We start from the raw sequence: 13,533 nt of genomic DNA, 5'->3' as shown, positions 1-13,533 counted from the left end.
CAGTCAGCAATTTGTAGATTTACTAACATTTCAGAAATCACTGAGCCACAGCTTCAACTCAGTCAGAAAATATTTAAATCATTCAACTGGTAAAAAATGACAATACAAAGATACATGTAAAGAAAAGAAGCTTTAAAAGGATGTGAATGTTTGTATGACGGCGTTTTAGGGTCATTGTAGCGGGAAAAAGAGTAAATTTCCATCAAAAAACGCAGAAATTTTCTAAATAAAAACAAGGAAATTTCTCAGTTTAAAAAGTAAAAAAATTCTAGAAAATTTCTGAGATCACCAAATTTCTGAGTTTTTTCCAACACATTTTTGACTTTTCAAACAGAAATTTCCATATTTTTTCTAAAATATATCTGAGATTTCAAAATTTCTGATTTTGCTTCTAGCAAAATTGTAACTTTTACTCTGAATAATAAGCTTTCTGAGTTTTTTGGTGCCTTTTTCTCTTTTTTCTTGATTCTCTATTTAATCTATGATGGTCCTGATTCGGTGTCTAACATTTGACCCAAAGCTCTCCGTACATGTTGGCATCCCTGGAAAAGTTGAATAAAAAGCCTTAAATTAAACATAAGTTATATTGAAGTTGCATAATTCAATACCAAAATGATTCATAATAATCTGTTTTATAAGTCAGGGGTGCCAAAATGTCACAGAAATAAAATCGGTCTGAGATTTAACATAAATAAAGTATCCAGGAATGACCAACAGCATGAAGCATCAAACAGTAACGGTCTCTCAAATACATTCAGATTAATAAAAACACCAACAGAAACAGCTACTTTTCTCCTTCACAACAAAGAAACCCTGATATTCATGTTTTTGTTACATAATTTTTACATCACCTGTAAACTACAGCTTATCTGACCTTCAAACAGCATCATTTGAACTTTATACGTAAAATGTAGAAAATCACCTTCACATAAAACATTTACAAAAAAAAACCCCTGAAAAATAATTTTAAAATTCTCAAAATTTTGACTTTTTTCTTAGAATTCTAATTTCAGAATTTTTATTTATTTTTATCTAAGAATTCAAACATTTCTAAGAATTCTAACTTATCCCCCCAGAATTCTGAATTTTCTTAGAATTTGGTTACTTTTTTTTTAAAATCAAACTTTTGACTTTATTTTCTGAACCGTTTTAATCTCAAAATTCAGAATTTTTTCCTCAGAATTCTCTCAAAATTTTGACGATTTTCTCAGAATTTTAACTAATCTCAGAATTCTGACTTTTTTTCGAATTCAGATTTTTTTCCCCCTCAGAATTCTAAATTTAATTTCAGAAGTCTGACTTTTTTCTCAGAAGATTAAAGTCAGAATTCTGAGGATAAAGTCAATGTTTTCTTTTTTTCAGTCTCCCTAATCACTTTCCATAAACTTCTACTTTTGCTTCAAGAGAAAATATGTAAATCAGGGTTCAGGTGATTCACAGATGTATTTTCCCAGAGATCCTGGGGGATTTTTCCCGTCGCTCGCCTCCTCCCCCCACAAACATGAAGTCATTTCAGTTTCTAAGCGGCTGGAGAACATGGGAGAGTTCATGTTAATCATGTGAACCCAGGTGTGCAGATTCAGAATGAAAGTTTCAGGTCAGATGAATCTCAGACATTTTCTGGAAAAACCTTGGAAAGTTCAGACTTTTGAAACTTCCAAGTTTTATCTCATAATTTCTGATTATTTCCAAGAAAATTTTCAACTTTTGGAGGTCTGAAATGTCTGAATTTAAACTTTCTGACATGTTTGGAGCAGATTTTTGACTTTTAAAACTCACAAGTTTCCCATTTTTAGAGTTTTCTGAAACTTGCTCCACCTCTCAATATTTCCATCCATAACGGTTGTTTAATCTACGCCGTCATACTTTTCCATCTCTTAAAAGAAAGTCATTTTCAGCTGTTTCACCATCTCTGCTGTTGTTTCAAATAATCTTCTGGTCTTTAAATGAATAACTGATTTAGTGTGATAATCTAATTCCACCGCCTAATCCTTCACACATCCAGCAGAACATTCACTGCTTCTGAATGAAAACATCAGAAAATGTTTGGTAACGCTACACTGAGTTTTCCAAAGTGAGAAGCAGATCTGAATGATTCATCTGGCGCAACAAAATTAAACTTGCTGGGAAAACTGCTGAGATTCTGTTACGAATGACTTTTTACAGTGAAAAAGGATCTTTCAGGTTCATTTCTGTTTGCAGGTAAACGCTTTCATTTGCCTCAAACTGTGTGGGTTCCTCTAAAATATGACACATTTCTCTCAGCGCAGGTGGAAACTGAAGATGATTTCATGAAATTATCTTTCGCAGCAGAGCCACGCACTGCAAAAACACAACATTTTATGTCAGTTATTTTGTCTAGTTTTAGTGTAAATATCTTAGTTCACTTGAAATAAGACAAAACTAACTTACAAGTAACATTTCAGTAAGGTACAGGACCTTGTTTTACATCAGTAAGTCCTTAATATTGATGAAAAGGTTCTAGTTCCACTGGCAGATTATTTCACTTCTTTCACGATCGTTACCTAGCAACGCCAGCCAAGCCCATTGCCTAGCAACCAAGTTCCGTTCCACTGGCAGATTATTTCACTTATAATAAAACATTTTTCTATGTTATAAATATGGATATAGGAGCTAAAACAAGCTTATTCATTTTGCTGAAAAGTTACTCGTTAGTTTGTTTTGTCTTACTTAAAGGTATTTGCACCAGAAACTAGACCGGAAATACTTGGTGAGATTGTTTTTGCAGTGTATATGGCGCTAATGTGTCACCCGTATGTATAAAGTCTGAAGCATGTACAAGAAAAAAAAAACACATACATAATCACAGCATATAAATGAATAAACTCAGATTATAACATATAGAAAAAAAATTTGATATGAACTTTTTCATGATTAGAAACAAAAATTAACCGTTAGAATAAGAAGACAAAAAAAAATTATATTGTTTCACTCACAGAGTGAATCAAACAGATATTTTCACCCACCGTTTCCCCCTGCATATATATATATATATATATATATATATATATATATATATATATATATATATATATATAATTATAAATAACTTCAGAATGGTTCCTTAGCGTTTTCACACTCAGACTGTAGGGAAGAGTAAATCCAGCTCCTTCTGTGCTTCTTCATCCTGCACAAAGGAAAACATTTTAAAGTCATTGTTGGCTAATTTTGAACTTTTCTGCCACTAACTGAAGCAAATGGTGGCTTTTTCATACTTTTTTCCATTCTGTTTCCTGTGGTTTTTATTGGGAGTGGTGCATTATTGTAAAGTGAAAGTAGAAATGTGTGTAAAACTTTGTCAATTTTCTGCTAATGTTGAAAAAAAAAAATATCGCTGTTGTGGTTTTTTCCCCCCAATAAATAACACAATTAAAATCACTAAGAATAAATTTGTTCAGGAGATAAGTCATTAAAAAAACAGCAGCATCATCCTCAACCACTTCCTGTTGTCGTCTTTTTTGTCGTCTCCGGCAGTAGTAACGTCCAGTTCTTGATTATGTGACTCGTGTGATGTGAAAAAAGTGTTTCCATTGTAGTTTTGTAAAATAGACCAATTTAGATGCAGCCAAAAACCCACCTCATTTAAGTGCTAAAGCTTTTTAACACAAATTTTTAAATTTTTTTTAACTGCCGTATTTCCATTAAGCAAGTTTATTTTGAAAACGTCAAATTGCGCATGGAAATGCAGGTAGTCTCAGCGAATAGTTCCTCTTCTTCTTCTTGGTGTTCAATCATCATAATGGAGCATTAGCGCCACCAACTGGTAAGAAGGACAAATGTCACCAAAAACCCCTGAGCAACCCTGAGCACTCAGCCTTTAAAATAAATCATAAAATTTAGTTTTGGCTGTTATTTGATAGAACATAAAACAAAATAAGACACAAAAAGACAAATTTACCCTCAATTTAGATTGGATTAAGAAAAGCGAATCATGATGACGAAACTATAAAACTAAATTGCCAGTAAAGCTGCAACTAACAATTATTTTACTTACTGATTAATCTATTGATTAATCAATTAAACTGATAAAAAAACAGGCACATTCTGTAGGTTTTTCAAATAACTCTGTTTTCTACAATATTAGAAGTAAATATATTTTTGGATAAACCACTTAATAATTGGACAGAAAAGGATTTTTTTACAGAACTAAAAGTTGAGTTCTGGGTGAAACATATTTACAGACGAATAAGTCTTTATCTTAAATGCAAAACGTCTATTTTTTTTTAACATTTTTGGATTAATTACTGCTCTGTGGTGAATTCATGGAAAGATAAATGGAGGACAATCCAGGAGGAAAGCCTCTGATAGGCTAGAATGGCCTAGACAAAGTCCAGACTGAAATGATTGATTTTCAATGTGACTGTGATTGAGGGATGAGCAGAAATTTCAATTCTTTGTATTTCACAGCTTTGCACCACATTCTGTTGGTTTATGGCACAAAATCAAATTAAAACAGAAAAGTTTTGGGTTTAAAATAAAACTAAAGTGAAGTGAACCTCTTTGGAGACGGTGTTCATGGTAGATGCAGCTTCACACATCTTCCTGGCCTTCTCGCTCTGCCCCAAAGCTTTATAACACTGCCACAAAAACAAAACAAAACAGTACAGTTAAGATAAATCCAGTTTACAGCCAACAGAATCACCAGAAAGCATCACTGACCTTCGCCAGGAACACATAGTTCAGCTTCGAGTACGCAGGATGAATCTCTTCAACCTGCGTTTGTAGAAAAAAACAGAAAGCTGGTTCATTTCTGAGCTGCAACGCCAGACTCATCTCAGAATAAAACAGATAAAAAAAACAGGTTGAGTTCAGAAGAATAGAAATATTCCTGATTGTTCCACAGAGTGAAAGATATAACAGCAGCAAAGAGGCACAAAAAAGGTAAAAAAGTGATAAAAAAAACTGAATTAAAAGTAACTTTTCAGAAAAGACATAGGAGCTTTTTTTTTAAGTCAACAATTCCTTAATGTTGATGAAAAATTTCTATTGGCAGATAAATTAATATATTATATGGGGAAAATGTTTTGTTAAAAGTGAAATAATCTGCCAGTGGAACTAGAGCTTGGTTGCTAGGTAACAGGCTGGGCTTGGCTGCCGTTGCTAGGTAACGATTGTGAAAAAAGTGAAATAATCTTCCAATGGAACTCGTACTTTTTCATCAATCTTAATGAAATATTGACTTAAAACAAGCTAATGTATTTTACTAAAAAGTTACTTTTAAGTTAGTTTGTCTTATTTCAAGTTTACTAAGAAACTAGACCAAAAATACTTTGGCAGATTTTTTGCAGTGTAGAATGAAAAAAAAGAAAAAGGTTCAATATTGAACAGTAAAAAGAAAACACAAACTTTTATAAAAAAAAAAAAGAAAGAGATTTTTTGTAATTGGTGTGGTTCCATTAAGCAAATTTATTTTCGTAATTCCAATTTGCGCAGTTTTAAGGTTAATAGTAGACGCGCAGCTAGCGACGGTTTGGAGGAAGGACCTGCCGTAACGATGCTTTGCGCTTTTAGGATGCAGCAGTCAGACATAACAGGGGTAACCGGTAAGAAACAATCTGATGTGATTTGTTTTTTTAACGTCAAAAGAATACCGTGATTGGTCAGGTGCAATTATGGTAACCATGGCAACCCGCCCCACCTTCACTCCACACGCAGCAGCTCTTAAATTGTGGCTGATTTATGGGGAGTCTGAGTTGGTGCTGGGTTTTTTTCCTCCAGCTGCTCAGCAGCAGACCTGCTGTAAGGTTTTCGCCGACGAGTCGCAGCACGACTCATTTAAAGCCGAGCTAATGAGAAGAGGCATGCAGAGGAATATTGGCCAGGAGCAAAAGTATTTTCTCTGCTGTATAAACAGTTGAAATGTGGGAACGCAGATAAGACTGCTCTGAAAAAACACAGATTAAAAAAACAGAAAAAGAAAAAAGGAGCGCAGGAGCCGACCTGGAGGCAAAATTTCTACTGCGGCACAAAATAAACTCGATTCTGGTTGATTGTGAGAGCAAAAACTAACAAAACTATATAAAAACTCAACTTTCTGTGTTATTTAAGAGTATTTCTTAATTCATTTCAACCACTTATGATTAACCCACATTTTGTTTCGACATCAAGACAGTAAAAGTTAATCCAACAGGTTGTTTATTTAAAAATATACCACTATCAATATCAATATCTATATATAATCCTATATCAATAATGGGTTTCAAGCAGTTTCCTGTGAATTTAATGTAATGTTTAGCTCCATTTTAAGGAATCTGCACCAACAAAAGGTGGATTGGTAACACTTTATGTGAAGGGGGTGAATAAGACTGTCATGACACTGTAATAAACATGTCATAACATGTCATGAACATGAATAAGCCTTCATGAATATTTATGACCTTTGTCATAAAGCGTCATTCGGTAAATTATGACACTTTTAATACAAAGTTGACATTATTCAAAATGTCTTTGTTAAACTTGACATTTACCAATAAATCATTACTGATTAAACTTTACCTTTAATAACATAAAGTTACCTACATTTTAAAGTGCAATCAGTAATACTTTTATAACAAATTTATATCAGTAATAATTTCTTAGTTAATGTCAAGCTGTCATACCAGACATTTTGAATAATGTAAACTTTGTATTAAAAGTGTCATAATTTACCGAATGACACTTTATGACAACAGTCATAAATATTCATGAAGGCTTATTCATGTTCATGACATGTTATGACATGTTTATAACAGTGTCATGACAGTCTTATTCACCCCCCTTCAAATAAAGTGTTACATGTGGATTTTATCACCTTATTTAGTATTTAGACCCTCAAACAGACTCTCTTGCATAATTAATTGTTAATTTTCACTCTTCGGCGTCACTTTGTTAAAAACATCTGGGTTTGTAAACATTTCCACATAAAATTCAAGCATTTTAAGCATCTTCACGGTAAGTTTTCAAACTTTCCCAGCATCACTTTGGAGATAAAAACATACAAATGAACTGAAAAAAAGACAGTTTCAATTCACTTTTACATATTATTTATTATGGTTATTAATAATGTTTTGTGATGGTATTTTACTTTCTACAGCAGGAATAAAGTAAAATAAAATGGAACTAAATTTTATGTTTTTTATTCTCACACTGATGGATCCAAGAGCAAAGAAATCCATCAATTTCAATAAAGTTTAACGTATAAAACGTAAGTTAATCTTTATTTCATTTCCACAGATCAGTAAGTCACAGTTATTAGGAATAATAATTTAAACAATTCAAACAAATTGTGTTAAAGTAAAAAACCTTTAAATGTAAAGCACAATATAGCATCTTTACAAACTTCTGAATTTGAAGAAAGAAAAAAAAAATCTCACTTCTGACAAGGAAATAGAAATAATTTTATATATTCTCACTAATCTAAAACAATAAAAAAATTTTTATCTGATTTAATTTCAAACATAAAAAAATAAATTTTTATCATCTTTAAAAATCTGGTGCCCACATTTAAGCTTTTCATCAAACGTTAGATTTTACTACTAATTATTGTCTATAAATTACTTTCAAGGACTTTTTACAGAAATCAAGAACTTTCCAAACCTTAAAAACACCGAAATGAAATTTTCCAGGATAACAACATGGATGAAAACGCGGCTGTTTTTAAAACAGCGTACCTTCAGGAAATTCTTCAGTGCGTCTTCGACTGTGGCGCTCGGAGGTTCTCCAAACAGCGTTGCAGCAACTTTCCTCTCAATCCACGACAACTGAGCAACCTGGAAAATAACCAAATAACCAGGCTTAAAACAGGAAAACGACAGACAAAAAATTTAAAGAATAAAAGAAAGATACAGAGGAATTTATAACGACTGGCAACAATTTCATTAAAATCATTAAAATCCACATTATTCCTCATCGGCGCCATCCAGCCAATAAGAGCCAAGGTAAATTAAACGGTGTTCCTGGATTGGCTGGTTTGCAAATCATCATTTTAGTTTTCAAAGCTGCATTTTAGTTAGAATATTTAAGAAAAATCCTCAAATTTTCCACAAATAATTCACAGTCACATTAAGCCTAATCATCATGTTTTCTTGTCTTTCCCATTATGAAGAGTGGCTAAGAGAAAAGAGCCTCTGCGTCGCATCATATTCAACCCCCAACATGATGCAGTCATGAATAATTAAACGTTTCTATGCGCTGATAAATTAAATTTTCAACATGAAAACAGAAATAATTTGGGATATTCTAGCTAACCTAAAACAAGAAAAGTTTAATCTAATCTAACTTTTTACTAGGTGTATAAAAATATCTGGTTTCCACTGTAAATAATGTTTTTAAATTTAATCAAACGTTGGTTTGAATATCAAGCTTTTTTAAGGACTTCAAAATAAAAGCATGGATAGTGCTTCTTTTTTTTATAAAACAGCATTATATAAAAGTTTATATTTTTCACAAAGAGTAAAAATATCCCAGTGTTTTTACTGGGAAAAAAAGATTAATTTATTTTCCTACTCATTGCAGGAATCAAAGTCATTTATAAGGTTTAAATCGACCAATAATTTTATATTTCAATTAAAATTTAGTTCAAAATTTTTGTTTTTATTTTTTTTTAACACCAAATTAACACGTTGCATGAAAACAAAATCTGAAAATGCACCAATGGACCCCGTAATCAGATCCAACGTCTAAATATAGCAGCAGCGATGACTCAGAGTAAAGACATAGCGTGATGGCCATAAAAACAGCCTTTATCTGAATCAAAAACAAACGGCAGAACGGAAAGAACACGAGCCGAACAGAAACAGGACGGAGCTGCCACTGCGCTGCAATCTGATTTAAAGCCAACAATGGCTGCTGTCAACCGTCCAGAGAGCGCCCTGCCAGAATCACACAGGCAGAAAAAAAAACACACTGAACTCCACATACACTACGGAAAGCCGTCACTGTCAATAATTAGACCTACATTAACGGCTTGTTCTAAACTGGTTTTTATTATAAACTCAACAGTCACCAAATGGAAAAGATCAGTATCTACTGTCATGCCCAAAAAGCTGCTTTCCAACGATGACTAGCACTAGGTTTAGCTGTCAAGTTGTCAACAGAACGCCCGAAATCTTAAATATTCACCTGATATATAAAAGAAATGGGATGCAGTGCTTTGGTACTAATTATCAAAACTACAACTATATAATAAGGTCAGGAAAAAGCTTTAATTAAGAAAAAGAGCAAAGGAAAAGGAAGTAGGTTAGTTATGCTAGCTTGTCTATGACAACTTTGACATGTAGATGTACTGAAAATTCAATGTGTTTTGGTTCATTTAAATAATAAAAAAAGGCGACCTAAACACCAACTCTGACAGATCATCAGCAGGTGTTTAAATTAACTAATAAACCACTGCTGTATTAGATTAGCTGATAGCAGCGGTAGCTAATCTACCACAGCAATTACTTATTAATAAATGTAAAATAAGCATCTGATATGCAAGTAAAAGATCGTCTTTCTGCCAACCAGCGCCGTGTGGAGGCGCAAATTTCCACATGTAAACAACATGCAACGTGTCCATAGATTTAGTATAATCTGTAACTTGCTGAGATGCATTCATGAAAAAAATTAGCTCAAACACAAAGACTAAACTCCTGGCCTCACATCGTAACCATGGTAACAAAAATCATCCAACTAGGAAGCTTGATCTTCGAACGTTTACAAAGTAAACTTGCCACCTCCTATAAATCTTAATTTTTATAAATTCAAGATCTTATAATTTATCAATGATGAAACCATTAAATCACATTTAGCAGCTTTCACATTCAGCATTCACAAACAAATGTTAAAATTGTAAGTCTGCTCTGTGTTAAAATGTTAGCATCTGTGCTAGTTCACTTATGCTCGAAATATGACCCTCATTAAGTGACGTTTTAAGATCTGATTACTTAATTGGGATTTAACAGAAGTGCAAAATTATTTTAGATATTCATTTTAATTGTATTTTCTGTTGTTGTGTGTTTACGTACTGTCAACAATGTCCTCCTGTAACATTTTTACATTTTCTGCGATCAGACTCAGAACATGTCATTATTGACACTAACGGCTTGCCGTACTCTCTGAGGTCAGACAGGAGGGAAAGGTCACGTACAGCGTAGCACCAGCGACCCAGCAGGTAGTAGGATAGGGGGTCCTGCGGCTTCAACTCGATGGCTTTATCCAGGTGATCCTGGGACAGAAGCAGAGAAACAAGAGGATTTAACGCCGACTCATGGTTCAGCAGAGACGGATTTTAATGCTGATTCGTGGTACGGCCGCTGTTTTCACCGCCTTCTGTCCCGCTTCACCAACCCACAAGTATTTCACAAACACCTCTCACACACGCAAACCTGCCACACACTCCCCCCGCTGTCACTGACCCTCCCCTTCTTTTCATTTCTGCCCTCTTCAGCTCTCTTTCTCTCTCTCTCTCTCTCTCTCTCTTTCTCTCTCTCTCTCTCTCTCTCTCTCTCTCTTTTTCTCTGTCTCATTCACCTGTCAAAGCTCTGAAGGTACACAGTGTTTGTGAAAACTGCTGAGAAGAGATAAAATGCTACGTGCCGTTGTTCCATGCTCCGGTTATGTAAGCGCATGAGTGGAACCTGAACCTCCAGAGCCACATAAAGACAGTTACAAAGTCGGCCTTCTATCACCAGAAGAACATTTCCAGGATTAAACAACTAATTTCCCGGAAAGATCTAAAGTAACTCAACACCTTCAGAAATTTGATTGCAAAATGTGAAAATGCCGGAACAGTTTTAGATCTGTGTAGCTCACCTTAAAGATGTAACCGTTCTTTATCTTGTTTTGTATCGAGTCGTATTCTGCCATGATTCCACACATGATGGCGTACCTGTGAAGACAAAATAAAACTCAGAAATCAGTTTTTGTTTAAGCAGCTTTTCATGCTAAATAAAGTGTTTAAAAAAAAGAAGAAATATGCCGAGCAGAAAGGAAACAATGTTGCAAAAAACCTGCAAAATTTGACTGCTTTCAAGCTTAGCTGATCAAACTTTTATTAATAAAGATTATGGTTGTTTTTAAGGCCTAACGTGGAAATTCAGGCTTCTTTCTACAGAATAAAATACACAAAAATGTAAGGCGAATATTTGTGGGTGAAAATTTTTACAAGTGAATTTTTGCAGGCCAATTTTTGCAGGTAAATTCATCCATCCATCCATTTTCTTACACCCTTGTCCCTCAGTGGGGTCGGGAGGGTTGCTGGTGCCTCTCCTGCTAACGTTCCGGGCGAGAGGCGGGGTCACCTGGACAGGTCACCAGTCTGTCGCAGGGCAACACAGAGACACACAGGACACACAACCATGCACACACACACTCACACCTAAGGGCAATTTGGAGAGGCCAATTAACCTGACAGTCATGTTTTTGGACTGTGGGAGGAAACCGGAGTACCTGGTGAAAACCCACCATGCACAGCGAGAACATGCAAACTCCATGCAGAAAGACCAGGAATCGAACCCAGAACCTTCTTGCTGCAAGGCAGCAGCTCTACCAACTGCACCACTGTGCAGCCTGAAGGTAAATTTTTATAGGCAAATTCCTTAAGGTGAAAAACAGAACGCCAAGGTTAAAAATTCCTTGCCTAAAAACATCAGACTAATTATGCTCTCTTTCTTCCATACTGTGTGCCAAAAGGTTGCAAACACTGAAGATGTTGCACTGCTTTGCAAATTCTCCCTAAATGTCTTAAACTTCATTTTGTTTCAGTAAAACATTAAAGCTTCTCCTGCTCTGCTAGGAAACACGATCTCTCAAGACTTTTAACCCCAGACAGACGGATAAAAATTAAAAAACAACATGTTCAAGTCAAGTGGAGGGGAACCAGCATGAAATAATTAAACACCAGAGAAACAATCATTAATGGAAAATCAACACTGATAAGACAAATACTACCTCAAATTACCCTGAAAGGCAAACACCAGAAGAAGAACCGTGGGCTACTGTGACTAAAGAGCCTGGTGTTTATTTAGCGAAGGCAGCGCGGGACGAGCCCACACAGCCAGTGGCTGGCGCTGCTCTGCGCGGGTTTCCAGCTGAGATGCTATCTGTCACCAGCAGCTCCAATGAAAACAGGCAGCTGGATGCAAAGGCTTTGAACAGATCCATCAGCTCTGATTAAAGATCTGCTGAAAGCCACAGTGGTTGGCTTATTATTCGCCTCCGTGTGTTAATCCTAGATTCAACTTTTTTTTTTTTCATGCAAGTAGCTGAAAGTCCCTCAAAGAGTTTAGCAACGTAGTCATCAGATCTTCTCAACTTTAGCTAGAGAGAACATTGCACTGCAAAAACATAAAATTATACCAAGTACATTTGGTCGAGTTTCTAGAGAAAATATCTTAGGACACTTGAAAAAGGACAAAAATAACTTAAACATAACTTTTCAGTAAAATATAGACACTTGTCTTAAGTCACAAACAAGTTCTAGTTCTTTGTCAGATTATTTCACTATCAACTGGCCCTGTGATGTTACCTAGCAACGCCAGCCATGCCCGGCCCGTCGCCTAGCAACCCAGTTCTATTTCCACTGGCAGTTTATTCGGAACAAAACATTTTTCCCATGTTATGAGGAAAATTGTGCCAATGGAACTAGTATTTTTAAATCAATATTAAGGAATTATTTATTTAAAACAGTGGTTCTTAACCTGGGTTCAATCGAACCCCAGGGGTTCGGTGAGTCGGTCTCAGGGGTTTGGCGGAGCCTCTGCTGCGGAGGTAAAGACTCACTTGTGTAAAGTCGTGACGACGCCCCGCTTTGCCATTACTTGCTGTAGAGGATCACGTTACATTGCTTAGCCAATCAGAGGATCACGTTACATTGCTTAGCCAATCAGAGGATCACGTTACATTGCTTAGCCAATCAGAGGATCACGTTACATTGCTTAACCAATTAGAGCTGCGGAGGAGCACTGATTGAAGGAGCTCCTCTCTCAGCATGGATTTGAACTTGTGTCTTTAATTACTTCAGCAAAACTCACCGTTTTTACCAAATCCTATAGTCTAAATCTGCTCCTTAGTCGCATCTTTTCGGGGTTGCTACTGCCTCTAGTGGTGTGGGGGTGGTAACACTGCAAATAATAACTTTACTAAATCAGAATACCGCAAAGTACTCTGTGTGTTTCCGGGGGGTAGGAATGAGAAGGGTTCGGTGAATGCGCATATGAAACTGGGGGAGTTAGGTACCTCAAAAAAGGTTAAGAACCACTGATTTAAAATAAGCTCCTGTTTCTTGCCGAAAAGTTACTTATGATCAGAGGTGGTAGAGAACCCAAAAACTGTACTCAAGAGTAGCACTAAATCACGATGTTTTTACTCAAGTAAACGAGGCTTAATATTGCAGAATTAAACAAATTTACACAAAAATGTCAAAACTTAGCACCTTTAAAGACCAATTAAGACAGATTATCTGCAAAACAGCTGATTTGAGGTTTAGTTACTCTTAAAGATGGAGTACGTATTTTTTACAGAAATATGGTTTTTTTAAAAATAATTGTTAAAACT

The 13,533-nt window shown here is 35.3% G+C and overlaps 1 protein-coding gene across 1 annotated transcript in view; it reads right to left on the bottom strand.

Moving 5' to 3' along the window:
• Positions 1–13,533, bottom strand: part of rmdn2 (regulator of microtubule dynamics 2) — a 37,967-nt gene continuing 24,434 nt past the window's right edge. Inside the window, exons 7-12 of the mRNA XM_008430002.3 lie at positions 10,792–10,867; positions 10,127–10,204; positions 7,671–7,769; positions 4,681–4,734; positions 4,518–4,598; positions 1–3,148 (exon numbers count right to left, since the gene is read on the bottom strand). Of these exons, the coding sequence (XP_008428224.1) occupies positions 3,101–3,148; positions 4,518–4,598; positions 4,681–4,734; positions 7,671–7,769; positions 10,127–10,204; positions 10,792–10,867 (436 nt within the window). The 3' untranslated portion in view covers positions 1–3,100. The remainder of the gene's footprint in view (positions 3,149–4,517; positions 4,599–4,680; positions 4,735–7,670; positions 7,770–10,126; positions 10,205–10,791; positions 10,868–13,533) is intronic.

Source organism: Poecilia reticulata, chromosome 15 (assembly GCF_904066995.2).
Source record: "Poecilia reticulata chromosome 15, P_reticulata-male-v2, whole genome shotgun sequence".
Lineage (NCBI taxonomy): Eukaryota > Metazoa > Chordata > Actinopteri > Cyprinodontiformes > Poeciliidae > Poecilia > Poecilia reticulata.
This window is presented reverse-complemented; position numbering and strand designations above follow the sequence as displayed.